Source organism: Heliangelus exortis, chromosome 31, assembly GCF_036169615.1.
Source record: "Heliangelus exortis chromosome 31, bHelExo1.hap1, whole genome shotgun sequence".
Taxonomy (NCBI): domain Eukaryota; kingdom Metazoa; phylum Chordata; class Aves; order Apodiformes; family Trochilidae; genus Heliangelus; species Heliangelus exortis.
In genome coordinates, this window is record NC_092452.1 from 564,577 (window position 1) to 583,566 (window position 18,990).

Sequence of the window (18,990 nt, forward strand, 5' to 3'; positions counted from 1 at the left end):
ACAAAACAACACCAAACAAACAAACACATCACAAAAGAAGCCCTAAAGATTTCTGACACCACATTGAGACTCTACCAGAGATCACATTGTTCGTGGCAAAAGGGTCTTGGCTGAAAAAACCCTGAAGCTTTGCTTTTTTTTTTGCCAAGAATCCCATTTCCTTCCCAGGGCCCCCTCAGCATGTGGAGGCACAGCCACAACTGGCTTAGGATATAGATAAATATAAACTACAACTGAACAGAAACAGTTGTAGCTGGGAGAGGGCCAAAAGAATGTCTCAGCAGTAAGTGTTTTTTGTTTGTGATTTCTTTCCTAGGAATGAACAAACACTAGCACCATTTTAAAGCTAAATTGTCAGCTCTCATTTGCTTTGCTAATGTTAGCTTTGTAGTGCTGTGTCTTGCATCTGTGTAGAGAGGGGTTGTGGGTTTTGGGTTCTTTTTTCAGCTAGCTGGAAGAATTTAGTATATACCAAGTGTCACATAGTGTTGAATTTTTGGAAGTGGTGTTGCTGATTTACCAGGTTTATGTTGTAGGAGTGAATGGTTCTTGAGATTGCAGTCCTATTGTCTTGGTTCTCTTCCTGTTGCTGTAATTTATTATATTCAGTGAGGAAGTCTGCCTTCATGTTTGGATCCAGTCAGTTCCATTTCCTGGAACTCAGCAGAAAGGGAAAAAGTTGAAAGAAAATTTCTCTCTTAGTGAACTTTCTGACTCAGTAGATTGATACCAAATTTGGATGATGGGTAACCAGGGGGAAGAGGCTTCCTACAATAAATGCACTCAACTTGTGCAGCACAATAAAGGGACACTTGTTTCCTAGGCCTGAGTTGTCAGAACTCTTGTGGTGTAGTAAATGGGATCAAGATTTTATTGAGATGACTTTGTACCTGTCACCCATGCCTATATACAAGCTTTTTTTTCCTGAGAAATTATTCCTGGGAGGGTAGGTTTGTTTTATTGGGAGGATATTAGTGTGGAGCAAGTGACTAAAATTGAGTGTGCTGCTGTTGGTTCATAAGGTGCTGGTGTTCCTTGGTAATTCCAATAATTTTCCGTGGCAAATGTTTCATTATATGTAGTGTGTAACCACCAGTGTCAAGAGTCCAATTAAACCTTGTGGAGAAATTAATCATGAAATAACAAGCTACAAACAAATCTGTGGGTTGACTTAGAAGGAGAAATCCCTCCCCCTTTCTGTACAGGTTTGGTTTTCCTGGGCTGTTTGGGAGGCAAATGAAGAAACTAAAGCAGCCTCTGAAAAGAGAGAGGGAAAGCTCGGAAAAGCTGCTGGATTTGGTCGATCAAAACATGATCCTTTTGGCACAGTTTGTTGGGGTTTTTTTGGGGTTTTTTTGGTTTTTTTTACAGCTGTCTCTTGCAGGTAGCCTTCCCTTCCCCTGGCAGCATACCTTTCCTGTGAGCTGGATTAATTTCACTCAGCTCTGATGTGTTGCAGTCAGGCATTCAAACGAATGCTTTGCTTGGCATTTCGGTGCTTCATGGACATTCTCATTTTCAGTTGCTGGATTTGTTTGGGCTTGCTGGGGCCTGACTCAAACGTAGAGTTAGAGCAGTGAGATAAAATTTGGTGTGGAGACACACACCCTCTGTCCTGGTAACCCAGTTCAGCTCTCAGGTTCCAGGTGACAGTGACGTTTGGCTGTCCAGCACGAAGGAGCTGAGTCCATTCCCTTTCCAAGCATTTCCCTGCTGCAGAATCTTCTTTAGAAGCAAAATGGGCAGTTAGCTGGAATGTTTTAGCAGAGTTGTGTTTGGGAGGCTTAGAGCCTAAACCCTTTAATCACCTTTTCTGATGTGGCAGTCCAGATCAGGCTGGAAGTGTCTGGCAGAAGGATGCACTAAGGCTGTTGCCTTGCAGTAATTGGGTTCCCAGCAAAGCAAACGTGCTGTTTGCAGTCTTTTTTTTTTTTTTTTTTTTTTTTTTTTTGGTGGTGATAAAAATCTGGGCTTCATTTGAGCTGGAGAAGTAGTACCAAATTGTTCTGTTTTCTTGTTGCTGTGTGTTTGATGGTGTTCAGTCTTTCAGCCCCAAGAGATAAGAGGTTACAAGAGCAGGTCAGGCGACCAAAGGCTTGAAATGCTGCAGGGCTTTTTGTTTAAATCCCTTCAAGGCCTCAGTCTTTCTTGTGGTTCTGATGTAATGCAAGAAATTAAAACAAAGGACAGCAGCCAGATGGTACATCTCCAGGATCAGACAGATTAGTTTTTTTAAAAAGGAAAAAGTTTATTAATACTTATTCTCTTCTGGAGTTTTTGCTTCTGTGGAGCCCAGACATCTCCTGCCTGCTTCTACCAGTAGGCAAACAGTGGAACTGCAGGTTAAAAAAAAGCCCAAAATCTCCTAGCTTGCTCTCACTGAATATCAAATAGACTTATTTAAAAGTCCAGTTTTTCCAGATCATTGGGTGTGCGTGCTGGGCAGCAGTCTAGAAGCTGACTCTGTTCATCCTTGCCTCAGTTTTCAATGGTGCCCTAAACAGCTTCTGCAGTGAGCTCAATTTATTTGCTAAAAGCTGTTCTCAATTTGATGAGTTTTAAGACAAGGCTCAGAATTTGCACTTTCCCTTTGCCCCGTTGTTTGGGGTTTAATTCCATTTTATTAGCCTAAGTTGGCTTTGTGATTACAGAATATTTTCATGCAATCCAGCTTTCCCTTTTTTGGTTTTCATTGCTTTGATATTCCATTTAGATAGCTGTTCTGATTCAAATTACTGCATTTAAATAGGTATAGTGTGCATATCTGATCCCAAGGGAAAATACAGAAGTTCTGTAACATCAAGGCTTTGAAATCATAATGTACTCTCATTTGGTTTCAGGTTTTCTTCAGTGTGTGCATTGTTCTGATCATGGGGAACCTTCCCAGCACTGACAGGAAAAGCAAAAAGACCTCAAATTGAAAAATAGAGGACATGCTTAAGTGTGTTTTCTTTCCTTGATTTCAGGGGACATCACACAGAAAGGGTATGAGAAGAAGAGAGCAAAGCTTCTGGCTCCCTATGTTCCACAAACCCAAGGTAGGTACTTGTTCCAGCTGGTAGAAAGTTTTTGTGTAGCCCTGACCTTTAGGATGTGGCTTCAAATCAGTCATGAAGTCCTCAAGAATTATTCTTTAAACCTTCCTAAAAATTTGCAGAGCCTGTACTGAATCCTTCTTTCAGATACCTTAATTCTTTGTTGGAGAAACATGAGGCTTTGCATCATTTCTTGGTTTATTTTACCAGAGCTGCTGAATTCATGGGCTTTGTTTACATCTGTTTCTTTTGGTTGAAAACCAATCAGCAGTGCTGTTTGTGTGTAGGAGAATTTTATACAGTTGTAAACTGAAGGAGGTGGCTCTAAGGGTGCCTAATAATTATTATGGGGGTGCTTACCCAAAATAATTGCACTACTGAGATGCTTAACCATTAAAAACTGAGGTGGCTGGGGAGTGAATGGGGATGGGACAGACATCATGACTGGGCTTACTGTAATTTACTGCTACTGAACCACAGCCAAAAAAGAAATGTAAAAAGAGTGAAGGCTAAAAGTGCATTTATTGACCATCAGCACCACGTCCGTTGGGGAAAGATTGTATTAGGGGTTTTTTTGGTTTGTTTTTTTTTTTTTTTCTGCTGAAATGCCAGCAGTTCAGTTCAGGCAAATGCTTGTGGAACATAAGAGGATTCTGCCACCATCCTGTGCCACCAAACTGGTGCTGGTTCACTTATCTGAGACTTCCTGGCAGAGTGGGGGCTTTATGCACAAAGGAATAGTGTGTTCTGCCTGAGCTAACAGGCTGAAGGTAGCAAAGCAAGCAAAAAACCTGGGTTTTAGCCTTCAAATTTTAGATTTTGTTACAAACAGCTGACTACTGAGAAGTGCCTCCCCCAACCAGGATGGGGAAGGAATCTCTCAGCTCTCAGTCGCTACCTTTGTATCAAATCTGTTTCTGTTATTTAAAGAAACCCAAACCTCAATACTCACGACTAATCCCTCTTTATGGTCTTTATAAGTAGATATTTGTTAAGCAGGTTTTACAGTCTCAGGCTGATGTCTTGTACCAGTGGAGAGATCCCAAGCCCTGGAAAGGAAATGTGGGTTCCTTTCATATGTTCAAGTGCCCTCTTGGCTTTTGTCCTGGAGTCTGCTGGAGGCTGAAGCTCTACAAATTGCTTTTCATCTGACACCATGTGCCCCTCCTGCCTGTCACTGTGCACGGGTTTGGTTTGTTTCAGAAAATTTTGTTTAAGGGAGGGGGAGGGAAATAATGTTTCCCAAGTCTGTCTGCGGCCCTGCTACTTTAATTGTTGCTCTTTTGAAACCTGCAGAATGACTTAAAGTTCAGGAAGAGACCCAGGCTGATGAGGTCAGCAATTAAGATAGCATTTTGACAGCCTTTCTGCTCCTAGATCTGGGAATCTCCTATTGTAAAAATCCTGGTGAAGTCATGCATGAGGAATTCAGAATCAGGTCACCTTGGTAGTGAGCAGAAAATTCATGGAGCCCCACAACAACAGCAACAAAAAATCCTGAGGCCTGGCACTTAGTGCATTTCTCAAATCACCTTCCTGGTGTTAGCTCTTGTCTCCATTTCATCGATGTGAAATGAGAGGAGAGGAGGTAATGGTGACATGCCAGGGCATGCCAGCCTTCTGATTTGGGAGATTCTTCCTGTGAAATCTGTGTTCCCTTCACATCGCCTCTGGGGAGCTTGCCTCATTATTTTAGAGTGAAGGCAACAATGTTAATTACCTAAAGATACATGTTTTCCTGGTGTAACATCCCATTTTTTGGTAAATGGAACTCAGTGAGGAGATGGAGCTGAGATACCAGGGTTTGTTGCTCCTCCGTGATCTGCTGGCAGCTGCACAAAAAAAGCTTTGAAGGAAGGACTTGGAGCAGCTTCCCAGGCTGTGTGTGTCAGGTAATGCTGCTGATTCCACTCCTTTCTGAACCAAAACAGGGGTGCTTATTCCTTGGGGTGCTGCTGTCTGGCCACCTGCAAAAATAAAGGCAGGCAGCCCTGCTGCTAGCTCATCCCTGGTGTCTTTCTGAATGGCTGTAACAGGAGCTAAACCAAAAGTTCCCTTCTGCAGCAGGCTGGGGCCTCAAGGCTTTGAGGTGTTGCTTTTGCTGGAGTAGCACTGGTGTTTTCAGGTCCCTCTCAAGGTTGTTTGTGAAGCTTGAGTGGTTTTACACCTGTTTAAAAGATGTTTTGATATTGTGCCAAACACCTTTTTGATGGACAGATGAACTTCTCTGCTACTGAGAGGTGGGATAGTAACTCACCACCTCTTGGAACTGTTTTTTTGACAATATCACCTTATTTCACACGAGAGCTGATGTGAATAGTAACCAGTGATAAAATAGCTTTGTCTAAACCTGTAAATCATGCACACGTGCTCCAGCTTAAGGTTCTTTAGAAGCTTTCACCCTTTTACAAGGTCTGGCTTGCAGCTACCCCAAATGGAAACTGATTTTCTTCCTTTTTCAGAATGAGGGGTGCCACAACTGCAAATAAAACTTATTGCTTGGCTCTAGGAATTAAATTTTTACATCTTTGAAATAATATCCAGGGCTAAATCAATGGAGCACCTGAATTCTTCCTTCCTTTGCAGAATTAATATCTAGCTAGCTCCTGCAGAACTCTCTGAATCTCCTAAATCTGAGAGGCAGCAGTGACCTGTAAAACCCTAAAAACTTCGTTATTTACACAATTTTTACAGCTTGAAAAAAAAAGAAAGATAGAATTATTTCTTGTTAGAAAGAATAACCAGTCCAACACTAGCACTTCTGTTCAATTCTGTATGCAAAACCAGCAGAATAACAGGTTTGCCTGCTGCTTTTCTTTTGTCAGAGCATTTACTGGCCCTGTTATTAAGGTAAACATTTATCCCTGTTGATCATATGTGATGCCTGTAATGAGTCTTTTAATCTAAAAATGGTTTTATGAAAGAAAAAATTCTCTGAACACCTAAATCATTGATCCTTTCCCTTCAACAAAATGCAGGGATCACAAAGCAGCCAGTCAGTTCTGCTTACAAACTAATGGCAATTAAAAAATACACAGCATCCTTTGGAAGTGACTCCAAAATAATCTTTTTCATGCCTCTGTGTAGATCCAGGTCCTGCCAGCAGAAACTGCAGCTGTAGCAGGGTTGCTCTGAAGGGAATGCTAAATAAGACACCTCTCACCTGCCAGGCTGAGCTCCTGTGTGTTGCTTTGTGAATTGCTGTAGCCAAACACTTTTTTTTGTCTCCTCATCAGTGCCTGAATGCTTTGTGAGGCTACTGGAAGGTGTTGTTATGTCATAGCAAAATACTGAAACAAAAGAGCTTGCTCTTGGTGTGTCATGTCACTTACAGACATGTTTGATCCCTTTGTAAATGGAATATCATGTTTGCCTTGTGATGCCCTGCAGAGCAGAGGAGATGCTTTTTTTTTTTTTTTTTTGCCAGGTTTCTGAGAGAGAACTGAATATGAATTTAATAATGAATTTCAAATAGTGTAAAATCTGCTGCTGACATCTAGTGGGTGCCTGAATTCATAAAGCATTAAGCTTTTCTTCTCAATCTGTCATGTTTCTGGTTAAGGCAAATACAGAGAACAAAGATGTTAAGCAAATTATTAATGAAATGAGTTGGAGAATGACAAAAAGGGAACACAGACACTGATCCTTTTGGATATATGGGAAAACTGAGATTGCAAATTGAAAAATCTTGCTTGGGAGGTCAGGTCTTCCAGTTAGCAGGTCCTGTACCTAAGATTCAATTAATATTCTGCTCTTTAGGATGTTGGGAAGGTATTGGAGGTGGCTGAAGATTTCTGCAACTGGTTAGGTGTGATTTGCTGGTATTGTAAGTTCCCTGAGCTTCAGGCACTTGCCTTACGTTGTTTACCTAAAACCACACACTAAGAAAGTGGTATAACTGGAATTGGGCTCCAGGATTTGTGGTTTCCTCTTCATTTCTCTAATCCTTTGGTAGTTTGTGAGAATTCACAAGTTGTGCATATTTAGATGACACAATTGCCTCCCTTTTGCATGACTCGGGGTGACAACCTGGAGGGAATTCAGCTACGTGACCTTTAGTTTTTACTTCTTCAAAAGTTCCCACTCAGGCACAGATTCATTTTAGAACTGAAACTCCAGCAGCACTGATTGCTCCTGAATTGTTTAAAATTATAATTCCCTAGCATATTACTTATTTAGCTCTATAGATTCATGGGGAAAACAGCCTTTTCCAGGGTGGGAAAGCCCTTCACTTCTTGACACACTGGAAGGAGCCAGAACCTGGACAATCAGAGGGCTATTTGGGTTTGTAATTAATGTGACCAGGGGAGGCTCTTGCTGCTGGAATATTACTGGTTTTCCTGTCAATACTGTGCACTGGTCAGTGGGACAGCAGCAGAAGAACCCAGTTTCATCATGTTTATTATGGGCTTGCTCTTCTTCATTCTCCATGTGGGATAATGACTTGTTGCATCAGTCCAGCCCCTTTGCTTGTTGTGTCCACAAGGTGACTGCTGGAAAGGACCATGATTTCCCAAACAGTTGATACAAATCGTTTTACCAGAAGTTCAGAAGTTTAACTCTTCCATCTGTAATTACATGGTAAAAGAGAAAAGTATAGTAAGGAAAAAAAAAAAAAAAAAAAAAAAAAAAAAAAAAAAAAAAAAAAGCGCTCAGGGAACTTACTTTTATTTCCTCTTCTCAGAGAATTTTGAACTGTTTTCCAGGAGCTGATTCAGTGTTACAGAAGGAAGCCAGAACTCAGATGCCTGTTCCATCTGCAGCTCCAGCCTCAGCAGCAGCAGCAGCATCCTCATCCTCATCCTCATCCAAATTTCACCGAGGTCGCTCAGGGGGAGCCCGAGATGAACGCTATCGATCTGGTAAGGGCAGGGGCAGGAGCTCCTGGATTCCTGTTAATGAGGGAGAATATAATTATTCATCCACTGATGGAAAGCCCTACCTATTCTTTTATTCCCCCTCGTTTTGTTTTTCACTTTGCATTAGCAAGATCTAAGTTTTCTTCTCAACTGGGACAAATAAAATATATCAATGATACCTTCTCCAGTAACTCTGCTATCATATGGCACCATTTAAAAAGACATCAGAAGAATATAGTTTTCTGGGTTTTGGCAAAGCATAATTAATACATTCATCTGAGAAATCCATCTAGATGAGCTCTCCCTTTTCGCTGTAGTTTTTTATTAAGTTGTCTTCTCATCACCAGTGGTGTGTTTTCCTTTAAAGGGTTCTGGATGTTTGCATAGGGATGGAAGCCTCATGTCCTGGCCTGTTTCATTTACTAATCAGCATGTATTTACAGCTGCAGTTAGTAACTTTGGAGATTTACATGAAATCTGCATCCATGCAGGTTTTTGAACATAAGGTTTTCCCTAAATCAGACGACTGGCTCAGAATTTGTCAGTTTATAGACCAGAGTTGCACCTGGGGCTCTGTACACTCTTGGCTTATGTGCATATTTTATGTTATGCATAAGCACATTTTAGCATAAACTTGGGTTGAGGGGAACAGTCTCGTGGGGCTCAGCTTTCTCTAAAAGCTGCTAGAGACACAAAAATATGGCCAGTCCAGAAAATTCCAGACTAAAAAACCTGGCCCTGCTATTAGCTTGGTAACTTTAGAAACCTCAGGTAGTTTCCCTGTTTAAAACAAAAGGAAAAAGGAAATGTAACTCGTGAAGGTGGCTGGGAAGGCACTTTAGAACAGGGGGGTTGCATAGCTATAGGTAGCTGCAGATCTACAAGCCTTGTGTGTTTTTTCTTCCTCTTTTACTGTTGCAAAACTGAGTGTCTGAACTTCCATTTTGCAGATATCCACACGGAAGCTGTCCAGGCAGCACTGGCCAAACACAAAGAACAGAAAATGGCTCTGCCTATGCCAACCAAAAGACGTTCTACGTTTGTTCAGTCTCCAGCTGATGCCTGCACTCCCCCAGGTTAGGTTCTTGCAGTGTAGGTGTCTGTGTGGCTGTTAAGGTTTGCAGTAGTTTCCAAATCAAGAGGCTGCAATTGTCAAAATGTTCCAGCTCCTCAGCACATTTGTAGGTAGCCTCTTAACTCCTGCAGCTCTCCTGCTAGGTTGGAGCAGCTGGTTGTTTTCGAGGAGCTGCTGGGAAGAACTCCTCTTCTGGGAGCTTTTTAAAGGATCAAGAACTGAGCAGGTTTTCTGGACTTGGTTTCCTCACACCTATTTCAGTTGCATAACTGACATTTTGGTTTTGTTAAGGTTTAATAGTCAACCCACAGAAGAAGGATTTGCAGCCATGTACACTTCTGGGCAAGGACCTTGGAGGAGGTCCTGGGAGATTCCATGACTTGCAGGACTTTTCCTTCCTAACCCCTGCCATGTAATGGCTGCAGCAAATACGTTGGATAACGTGGTGTCTGCTCTGGTGCATGAGCATCAGATATTAACAAACCTCTCTGTTTTCAAGCAGCTATATATGCACTGGCTTAAAAATGAGTATGTGTCATTTCTGGCAGTGACTTTTATGTTGTCTCTCATTTGTGCAGAAGCATCACAGTCATTTGGATTGATGAAGTCATCTGAATATTATGAATTCATATCTCATTGTGAATTCATACCTCTCTCTGGAACTGCTCTGCTAGGCCACTTCACTCACATGTATTCTTTTACCTCCTTTTTCCTTCCTACTTCCTTTTTTCATTTCTTTTCCACTGGGGGCTAATGCATGTTCTTGGTGTCTGCTTGGGTCTCAGCTTTGTACTAACATGTCCAGGACTTCAGCACAGTCTGAGCTATGGGTGCTACTCAAAGGTCACCACTTACAGTGTGCTTGGAGTCAGGCTTTTTCTTCCCTTCCTAACTGCACCCTACTTAGGGAGAAGATGATTTAACAGCTTGATTTACAGCTAAGAGTATAGGCAGGCAGTCACTTTGAAGAACATTTACATTTTAAGCCACAGCCCAGCTGAGTGTGTGTAAGCACTGCACAGCTTCAGATATTGAGCAGTCAGCTCTGTCTTTGTGATAAATGAATTAATTCACAGCTTTAGGACAGACAAGGTGTCTGTTTTCTGGGGAACACAGGATGCAGTTCCTTGTCTCGGAATTGTTTGGGGTTTTTTTGTTGTTGCTGTTCATTTTCTGCAATTGAAAGGCACCCATTTAGTATACCAGACAAAAGCATTTTCTGCTTTTTTTCTGGGCAGCCTCTGTTCTGCTTTGTTCCTCTGAACTCTCAGTTTTGACAATGATACTGACCCCTCACTTTCCATTTCAGTATTACCAGAGTTAGCAATACAGCAGCTGCTATACAGAATATGAATGGAAAAGTAATGAGAGATAAGTCAATAAACTTGGAGAGCCCAGGGGAAGGATACTTGTCTGAGGAGGTGAATCTTTTGTGTGCTTTGAACACCTGGGGTCAATGTGTTCCTGCTGCTTTCACTTCTGTTTCGGCCGATGTAACCTCGTGTGACACAGCCTGGGGAAAAAAAAAAAAGAAAAAAAAGACCTTCATATGCCAAGCCTGTACCGTTGAGAAAGAGAGCATGTTCAGTGCAATGTGCTTTTCCCTAAGCAGCTAGATTTTCTTTTCTGCTTCCACACAGACACATCTTCTGCATCCGAGGACGAGGGGTCGCTAAGGCGCCAAGCTGCTCTTTCTGCTGCATTGCATCAGAGCTTACAGAATGCTGAGTCTTGGATCAACCGATCTATTCAGGGGTCATCCACATCTTCATCAGCATCTTCTACACTTTCCCATGGAGAAGGCAAAGGGACCAGTGGGTCACTAGCTGATGTATTTGCCAATACTCGAATAGGTAGGAGATGGGTACCAACAGAAAAAAACTGCTTCGAGTTCAGACTGTATGAATAAAGCTGGAGTTGTCTGTTGCAGAAGGGAAATTTGGATCAAGAGCTGTGAGGTAGCTTTGATGGAACTTGCCAGGACTTGTTGGAGTTGCACCCTTGTGATTTTTTTTTTTTTTTTTTTTTTTTTTTTTTTTTTTTTTTTCTCCTTAAGTATTGCAGAATAATGAGTTGGTTGAAAAAGTGGAAGTGGGGAGCAGGAGTGACTCAAAGTAGAAGAGACTCCAGGGTGTGATGACAGTGTTGACAGGGTCAGGAGGGACAACTTTCTGTATCCTGTGGTGTTTATGTCCTACAGCTGTTTGAAGCTGCTGTGTGCACAAAGCTACCCTATGCAAGCAGCATTTGGCATCTGTGTCCTGATGAGTACCTTAGGGGTGTCTGCCTACTGAGAGGGGGAAATGCTGTGTTTTAACATTCTCATTTTGCTGCAAGCCCTGATGGTTTATTGTTTGTGTTAGAGAAAAAGATAAAGCACCAAACCCAGCTTGAACAAATGAGCATGCCATCAAAAACTGGTTTTAGCAGAGTCAAGATTTAGCATAGATCTTTCATGGCTGGTCTGAGAAACAATCAGAGCATCCAGGTGTTGAGAAGACGGAGCAAAACCTACAGATCTGGATACCCCAGGCTCAGTTTTTTGAGGCTCTGAGGTGCTCCTTGCTGCTGATGCTTCTGTATGAAATTGCCAAGTTTGTTTTTGCTCTGTGTATGTTTGTCTTTTTTTATCTGCTGTTAAGGATATTACTGCATCTTAGGAGATGTCTGTATTTTGTGTGCTCTCTGCTTTTGCTTAACTGGTTTGGGGCAAGCAGTGCATAGAAGTGCTGGTGTTTTTAACTGTTTCACTTTTTTTTAAAATTTTAATTTTATTTTATTGCTGTTATTTTTGTTTATTTGCTGAGATGCAAGTTGTTTCCTGAAATGGAAAACTGGGGAAATTGCCCATAAAATGTAGCTAATATAATTAATGTGTCTTTGAAGCAGAGAGGCTGCTTTTATTTGGAGCATACAGAAACCCACGTTACCTTTTGTAATGAATTAAGGTACTACACATTTTTACCTACAGAAGACTAATATAATTAGTATTTTATGCAAAATAGGAGTTTTAAATCTTTTTTGGAATTATATTTGCCACATTCATTCTGTGTTAACTCCAATTTAAATGAATAGAAGCTCTCCCATAAGCAGTTTTATAAATCTCTTTGGAGGGAGCACTAAAAAGTCCTGCAAAAGTTTGGAGTTATGAAAAACCTAGATCCTTCCTAGTGAAACTGAGAAGTTCAGCACATGAGGAATGTTCCAAAGGTATGCAGAAATGGAATTTGTGTTCCCCTTAGAAAGGGGCACAGAGAATCAAGCACAAAAACCTTTCTGAGGGAATTAATTCAGTACCTGACTTCCTTCGGACTCACTCTGTGCAAGCCAACATCCAGTTCCAAAATTGTTGGGATTTTTTCCTCTGTGATCAACAGTTGCTGGTTCTGTTAATCTAGAACAGAATATTCTTGCCCTGTCAGGTGACTGAACCTACTGTGTTGTGTAAAGAAACCCCACGTAAGCAAAACTTAAGAGAAAGTGAATGAGAGAATTACTGAGGTAGGAGGTACTTCCAGTTTTAAAGGTTACAAACTCTGAAAAGCAGAACAGTGTCTTGCAACTTTAAGCAAAACCAAGACCCAGGTCTCTCTGTTCATTAGATTTTAAGTTTATTATTTAACTGCTGGACAGGCTCACACTGTTTAGCCACCGAACTGGAAGAAATTTAAACCCAACATGATTTTTTGCTGATCTGCTTTGGTCAACAGCCTCCCACGTGTTTTGTTTTAGAAAGCCCTTACTGACAAAAAAGTTAAATAGTATAATTCGAGCAAGAGAGATGAGTGCATAGGTGATGGAGGCTTTTGTTCTGGAGCTCTGAATATTTCACAGCTCACGTGGATCTCAAACTATTTTTTTTTTTCTTTTTCCTTTTTTTTTTTTTTTTTTTAATTTTTTAAATGTTAATTTCACAGTGCTGAATGGAAAGTTAGAAACCAAGTATAGGAATTCTGTTTTCATGAACCACTTCCCTGACATGGGCAAAGCCACTCACCTTATGCCTTTGGTTTTTTTTTTGTTTGTTTTCCAGAACAGATAATGTGCACCTCCTAAATATTTAGGAAGCAGTGTGTTTAGCATTAATAAAGAGCTCCATACATTCAACCCATTAATTCTTAAGATTTTTGGTGACAGGTAACTAACACTTTGCTTCTTCTGTCTAGTAGTAAAAGGATTCTGTTAACTGCCATCTCAATTTTCTCCCTTTTTTTAGAAAATTTCTCAGTTCCCCCAGATGTCACAGCAACTACCTCCTCTTCCTCAGCACGCCCAGCAGTGATTGATCTCCCTCCTTCAGGGATTGTGAAAGGAATGCACAAGGGATCCAATCGTTCCAGTCTCATGGATACTGCTGATGGTATGGAACCTTTCAGGGCACCCAGAAATTAGGGTGGTTCTCAGGAAGGACTAGAGGCACATGATTTATTCTCCCACCTGGAGTTTTTCCCACTCAAGCACTTCACAAATTCAGAGTGGTTAAGGCATTAGCATTAACACATTCCTGTGCTAAACATTAAAGCATTCCCATGTGGCAGCAGTTACCTGCTAGATACTGAACTGGAGAAAATCATGGAAGAGCTGACAGGCTTTTCTCTTCTCTACCACTTTTTCAGAAAAAAAAAAAAAAAAAATTGCAAATGCATAGGTAGGCTAATTGTTTTTAAAAGCTTTTGTGCTCGAATCCCCAAAAGGAAAGGTAAGGTGAATGAATTAGTGTAATTCTTAACTGTATTTAAGCTCCCCTGGAACTGCTAATACTCACTCCAAGCTGGCTGGCAGAAAGCTTTGTGCAGAGAGGGAGCATCAGTGCTTCTGGTCCTGCTGTGCCCTCCCTCTGCTGGCAGCCTGCACTGCAGCTGAGCAGTGCTGCTGTTGTACAGCAAGTGCTGTGTGTCAGAGTCAGCTGGAAATCAGGCTTTGGGAGGGAGTCAGTGCTTTAAATATCAATTTAAATATCAGTTTCTACTACTAGCATTTTCTGACCACTGTGTTCATACAGACTGACATAATCCTAGTGTTGTCCTGCACTGGCACAGCCTTTAATAGTGGAAGCCAGTAGTTGGGTGCACCAGAAGTATCCTCTGGTGGAAGGAGGTAAGGTCTAAATGTTAACAGCCATGGTGAACATTTTTATTGGACAAAACCTTTCCCTCCAGGTGTTCCTGTGAGTAGTAGAGTCTCCACGAAAATTCAGCAGTTGCTCAATACCTTGAAAAGACCTAAAAGGCCACCCCTGAAAGAATTTTTCGTGGATGATTTTGAAGAAATTGTGGAAGGTAATAGCACCAAATAATGTTTTTATTAATCATTTGTTGTGAGCATGCAGACAGACACAGTGACCTGGAGTTATTTGAAGTTATTTATAATGAAGTTATTAATGAAGTTATTTATGCCATTGTTTTCAAAGTTTACTTTGATTTGCTGTTTGCAGCTAGCAGTAGCCTTCACAATACCAATGTTGGAAGTCATTTACTGTACTGCTGAGCTTTGGGTGGCCTCCTCAGCACTAAACATCTTACAATAACTGGAATTTATTAACAAAAATATTGAAATAGATTTTGAAAACCCTTTCATTTGCGTAGCCTGCTGTAATTAATTCCGCAGAAGTTTTTGTCTTTGCTGGTAATTGCATTACAACCTTATTTGGTCAGATTGTTTTCCTTTTTTCCAATTCTGTGTTCCTTTCCTCACTATTACATGGAACATCTTTTATTAGAACCCTGGGGAGGGGGCTGTGTCCATGATGTTCTGGTGCAAGTTCCTAAAAACCACGATGTGAGAGGCGCCGTTAAACCCAAAGGCAGCAAGGAAAACCTCTTGTTTTTAGCATCTCTTTCCAGCTTAACTGTCAGATAACAAATGAATGGGAAACATTACTGAATTTCCTTCAGTTCCCCAGCCTGACCCAAACCAGCCCAAACCAGAGGGCCGACAGATGACACCTGTGAAGGGAGAACCCCTGGGGGTTGTTTGCAACTGGCCTCCTGCATTAGAAGCCGCACTGCAGCGCTGGGGTACCACTCAAGCTAAATGCCCCTGTCTGACAGCACTGGATGTTACAGGAAAACCAGTTTACACCCTCACGTATGGTGAGTTGAGCCCTGGCTCCCAAAGAGCAAAAGTGGGGAGAACTCAGTGTTGGTGTGGTTGCAAATCCCTTCCTGGTTTTTGAGAGCTTTGTAGCCAAAGCGGTGTAACTGAGCTGGAGGAGGATGTGACTGGAGGTGGTCAAACAGTCAAGAACTGGAGTATTCTTTTGTATGCTGGGTTGGTTTGGAGTTGTGCAAGTCTCTCTTCTTTGTGTTCTAGGCAAATTGTGGAGCAGAAGTCTCAAGCTGGCCTACACACTGCTTAATAAACTGGGGACCAAAAATGAACCCGTGTTAAAACCTGGAGATAGGGTAATGAGTTTGGAACTGTCTGGTTCTCCCTCTGAAGTAAAGGAGGGCTTGGGGGGGGCTGTAATTACCACAGACATTATAATCTTGTTAATAGCAAGACTCTTGTCCTAGGGACAGGCTATTTGGGAAAGCAGCTTCTGTGATTTTTCAGTCCTCCTGGCTCCTGTGTAAGCAACTTTTTGGCTTTGGACTTTAAATTGCATCTAAGGAAGAGTATTGCACCTCTGAGAGAAATACAGAGTTTTACACCTCTGTGTTTTGGCTCTGTGTGTGTGTGTGCATCTCCATGTGTATGGGCACCCAGGGAATGCCAGCATTGCTGCTTGAGGGTCACACCACACATTCCATGGAAGGAAGAGCACTTGAAGATGCCCTGTGAAAAATGCTGTGCTCGAATGGGAAATAACAGAAAGTTTCCTGACTTTTAGTCTCTGTAGATCTGAACTTTGCATTTTTTTCCTTGCATTTCAGCTAACTGAATGTTTTTATGAATTGTAGGTAGCCCTTGTTTATCCCAACAATGACCCAGTCATGTTCATGGTGGCATTTTATGGCTGTCTCCTAGCAGAAGTCATCCCAGTGCCTATAGAGGTACCTCTTACCAGAAAGGTAACGTTGATGGAACTCAGAGCAGTGGGGTGAAAACCAGGTCAGACCACCAAGCTCTGAAAGTGTTTCACAGCATCTTGCTGCTGCCTTAGCATCTCTGTATCAACACCATGTGAAAGAGCTTTTTGAACCTGGAATAGTTCTTTAAAAATGAAAGAACAGATTGACCAGAGAGCTGAACTGAGGCTCTGGAGATGAGTTCCCCTAAATGCTGTAGTCTTCATTCTGTTATTGCAAATAACTGATAGAGTGCTGATAATGCTGTGAATCAACCCTCTGGTCCATGTGAAGGGAATCTCATTTCCAGCCATGCTTAGCATCTGCCAGTCTTTGATTTTGCTGGAGGCTACAGGTGCTGAGTATTTCTGAAGAGTTCAAGGCACCTTTTGCAAATTATTTACTCAGCAAAGTGTTTTCTTTACCCTTACCAGAATTTTTTGCAATATTGCCATATTATTGCCATGTCACTGACTGTCTAAAACTTGAATTTTGTAAGAGGAAACAGAAGAAACAGGATAATGGCAAACATATGGCAAGAGAGGTGGTAATGAAGTGGTAAGCTAGTCTGGCAATACTATGGGAGGCACAGAGCTTTACTTTATTTGCCTGCAGTGTGACAACTGCTGTAGCAACCAAATACAAAATTAAAACTTGGCCCAGTATTTGCCCAATCGGATTTCTTAGTGAGGTGCCTCATTTCAGTGTTTTTATCATTGTGCAATAGAAATTAGTTCCTGGGGAAAGAGAAGCCTTGTTATGTCAGTGTAATTATATGTTTTGCTTTTTTTGCTTCATGATTCCTCTTTGAAGCATCTGGGCTTCCATTAATGAAAATAAATGGGGTATGCTTAATGTTGGGCACGATGCTGTGGATTTCACATCCAATGCATTTTAGTCTTGCCAATGGAATATTTGTTTTATGCATAAAGAGTTTCCTTACAGATTCACCACATTTCTCTTCAATCTGTCCCCTAGTTACATAATTGTTTCTTCTTTTTTTTTTTTTTTTGTTTTAACAAAATTAATTGAAAAGAGCAGACTCGGTATCTGCATTTTTGATGGCTTATCATTTTCCTGGGGAGTTTTATTGGCTTGTAGGGCTGTCTCCATTTTTACCCAGCAGGTCTTTGTGCTGGATATATGTCATTTTCCAAAATGTGTTATTGTGCAAGCTCAGAGGCTGTTGTGTTCATCCCTGACATTGCCAGACTTTGAGTCTTAGGTGCAAAAGGACAAACTGAAGCAAAGAGTGGCTGTGGGCACGGGTTGTTTCTTCTTTTTCCACCCCATGTCATCCATAATGTTGCCATCCAGTTACCAGAGCATTGCCAGACCTTGGGTTTTGATAAATTTACATCATCTTTAAACAAAAGTGATTTTTTTCCCCCTCTGCCCTCAGGATGCTGGTGGTCAGCAGATTGGTTTTCTGCTGGGAAGCTGCGGTATCGCTTTGGCCCTCACCACTGAAGTTTGTCTGAAGGGGCTTCCAAAAACCCAAAATGGAGAAATCGTGCAGTTTAAAGGTTAGCTCTGTCGATATATTTTGCTTTTGACTGTGTTTTTGCTGTAGCTGAACTGTCTGAAAGCAGCTGTCAGATGTCTGAATGCTTTTGGGAGGGGCAACGGGAGCAGCGTCACTCGACTGTTGTGGGTTTTGTGCAGATGGTGTAGGCTGCTCCCTGTGTCTGACACAATTGCTTTGTTCTGGAAATCATGATGAATCAGGCCAGGGTTGTCCTCAGGTCCCTTTAGTGGCATTTGGTGGGTTCAAAAGCAGTTTTGTTAGTGATACAAGCAGCTATATTTAGAAATACTGCAAGGCTCTTTCCTGAGCAGAGGAAGAGCCTTGTTGCCCACTGAACTCCCTGATGAGAAATAAGATGAACCTTCTGGCTAGCAGCTTGGCTTGGGAGTTTGCTTGTGTAACTGAATTTGGACAAATGATGGGAGTTTAGTGTATTTTTGCAGGCTATGAATTGTTCAATAAAGAAACTGGTATTAATATTCCCCTTTAATTTTGGCTCTAGGTTGGCCCAGACTCAAATGGGTTGTGACAGATTCAAAATACCTCTCCAAATCTCCTAAGGACTGGCAGCCCAACATCTCAGCTGCAGGAACTGAGCCAGCATATATTGAGGTAAGTAGTGAATGGGGAATAGAAAATAGTTTCTGTGAGCTGAATTTAATGTTCTAATCACCAGAGAGATAATACTTAGACCTCCTGCCTTAAACTTCCCAGTTTCTGGCCACTGAAACAAGTCTTTCACTGTGTACAACCTGCTGCAAAGCTTATTTTAGTTTTGAATACCTTTTTGGCCTCCAGTGCTTCCAGGATGAGTTGGAAAACACTGGGTTTGTTCTAGAAAGCCAGGAATTTAGGGAGCTGAGCTCTCTGAGGTAGTGTGAGTGGTACACAGATTTCTGAAACTTCAGCCAACAGCGTTTTAGGGTTTCTCTTCTTCCCAGCAAAGCTTATTTTCATTCATATACCTCAGTAAGGCAGCTTCTAAGAATTGCAGTGGTTTACATAGTAATTTGGGTATTCTAAAATTACAGACTGACTTTTCAGTTCACTTCAGGGAGCAGAAGGAGATTCTGTGAGAAGGAGTAATAAAGAAATGACCACAAATGTGTTCAGTTGTCAGCATTATCTCACTTCTGGAAAAGCTGGCAGCCCATGGCTTAGACAGGAGCACTCTGTGCTGGGTTAGGAACTGCCTGGAGTTCCCACCACCAGAGAGTGGTGGGAATGGTGCTGATTCCAACTGGTGGCTGTGGTGTCCCCCAGGGATCAGTTTAACAATTCTCTTTAATGTCTTCATTGATTCTGTGATTTAATTTCCTTTGCATGTGGGATCCAGACTCACACCTTGATTTTTTTTCCTCCCCTCTTCTGTAGTACAAGACAAGCAAAGAGGGCAGTGTCATGGGTGTCACAGTGTCCAGGATTGCCATGCTGTCTCACTGTCAAGCCTTGTCTCAGGCCTGCAACTATTCTGAAGGTAAGT

General features: G+C 41.7%; 1 protein-coding gene across 5 annotated transcripts in view; it reads left to right on the plus strand.

Annotated features, from left to right (window-relative positions):
• The window catches only part of DIP2B (disco interacting protein 2 homolog B), a 64,735-nt gene that overhangs the window by 24,952 nt on the left and 20,793 nt on the right, over positions 1 to 18,990 (plus strand). Inside the window, exons 2-13 of one of the 5 annotated variants that reach the window (XM_071729472.1) lie at positions 2,967 to 3,038; positions 7,742 to 7,897; positions 8,845 to 8,970; positions 10,610 to 10,822; positions 13,186 to 13,329; positions 14,129 to 14,248; positions 14,864 to 15,061; positions 15,282 to 15,373; positions 15,872 to 15,982; positions 17,382 to 17,505; positions 18,010 to 18,119; positions 18,882 to 18,984. In XM_071729472.1, coding sequence (XP_071585573.1) covers positions 2,967 to 3,038; positions 7,742 to 7,897; positions 8,845 to 8,970; positions 10,610 to 10,822; positions 13,186 to 13,329; positions 14,129 to 14,248; positions 14,864 to 15,061; positions 15,282 to 15,373; positions 15,872 to 15,982; positions 17,382 to 17,505; positions 18,010 to 18,119; positions 18,882 to 18,984 — 1,569 coding nt within the window. Of the gene's footprint in view, positions 1 to 2,966; positions 3,039 to 7,741; positions 7,898 to 8,844; positions 8,971 to 10,313; positions 10,391 to 10,609; positions 10,823 to 13,185; positions 13,330 to 14,128; positions 14,249 to 14,799; positions 15,062 to 15,281; positions 15,374 to 15,871; positions 15,983 to 17,381; positions 17,506 to 18,009; positions 18,120 to 18,881; positions 18,985 to 18,990 lie in introns of those variants that run through there. The other 4 variants (XM_071729473.1, XM_071729474.1, XM_071729475.1 and 1 more) reach the window with 4 other exon arrangements.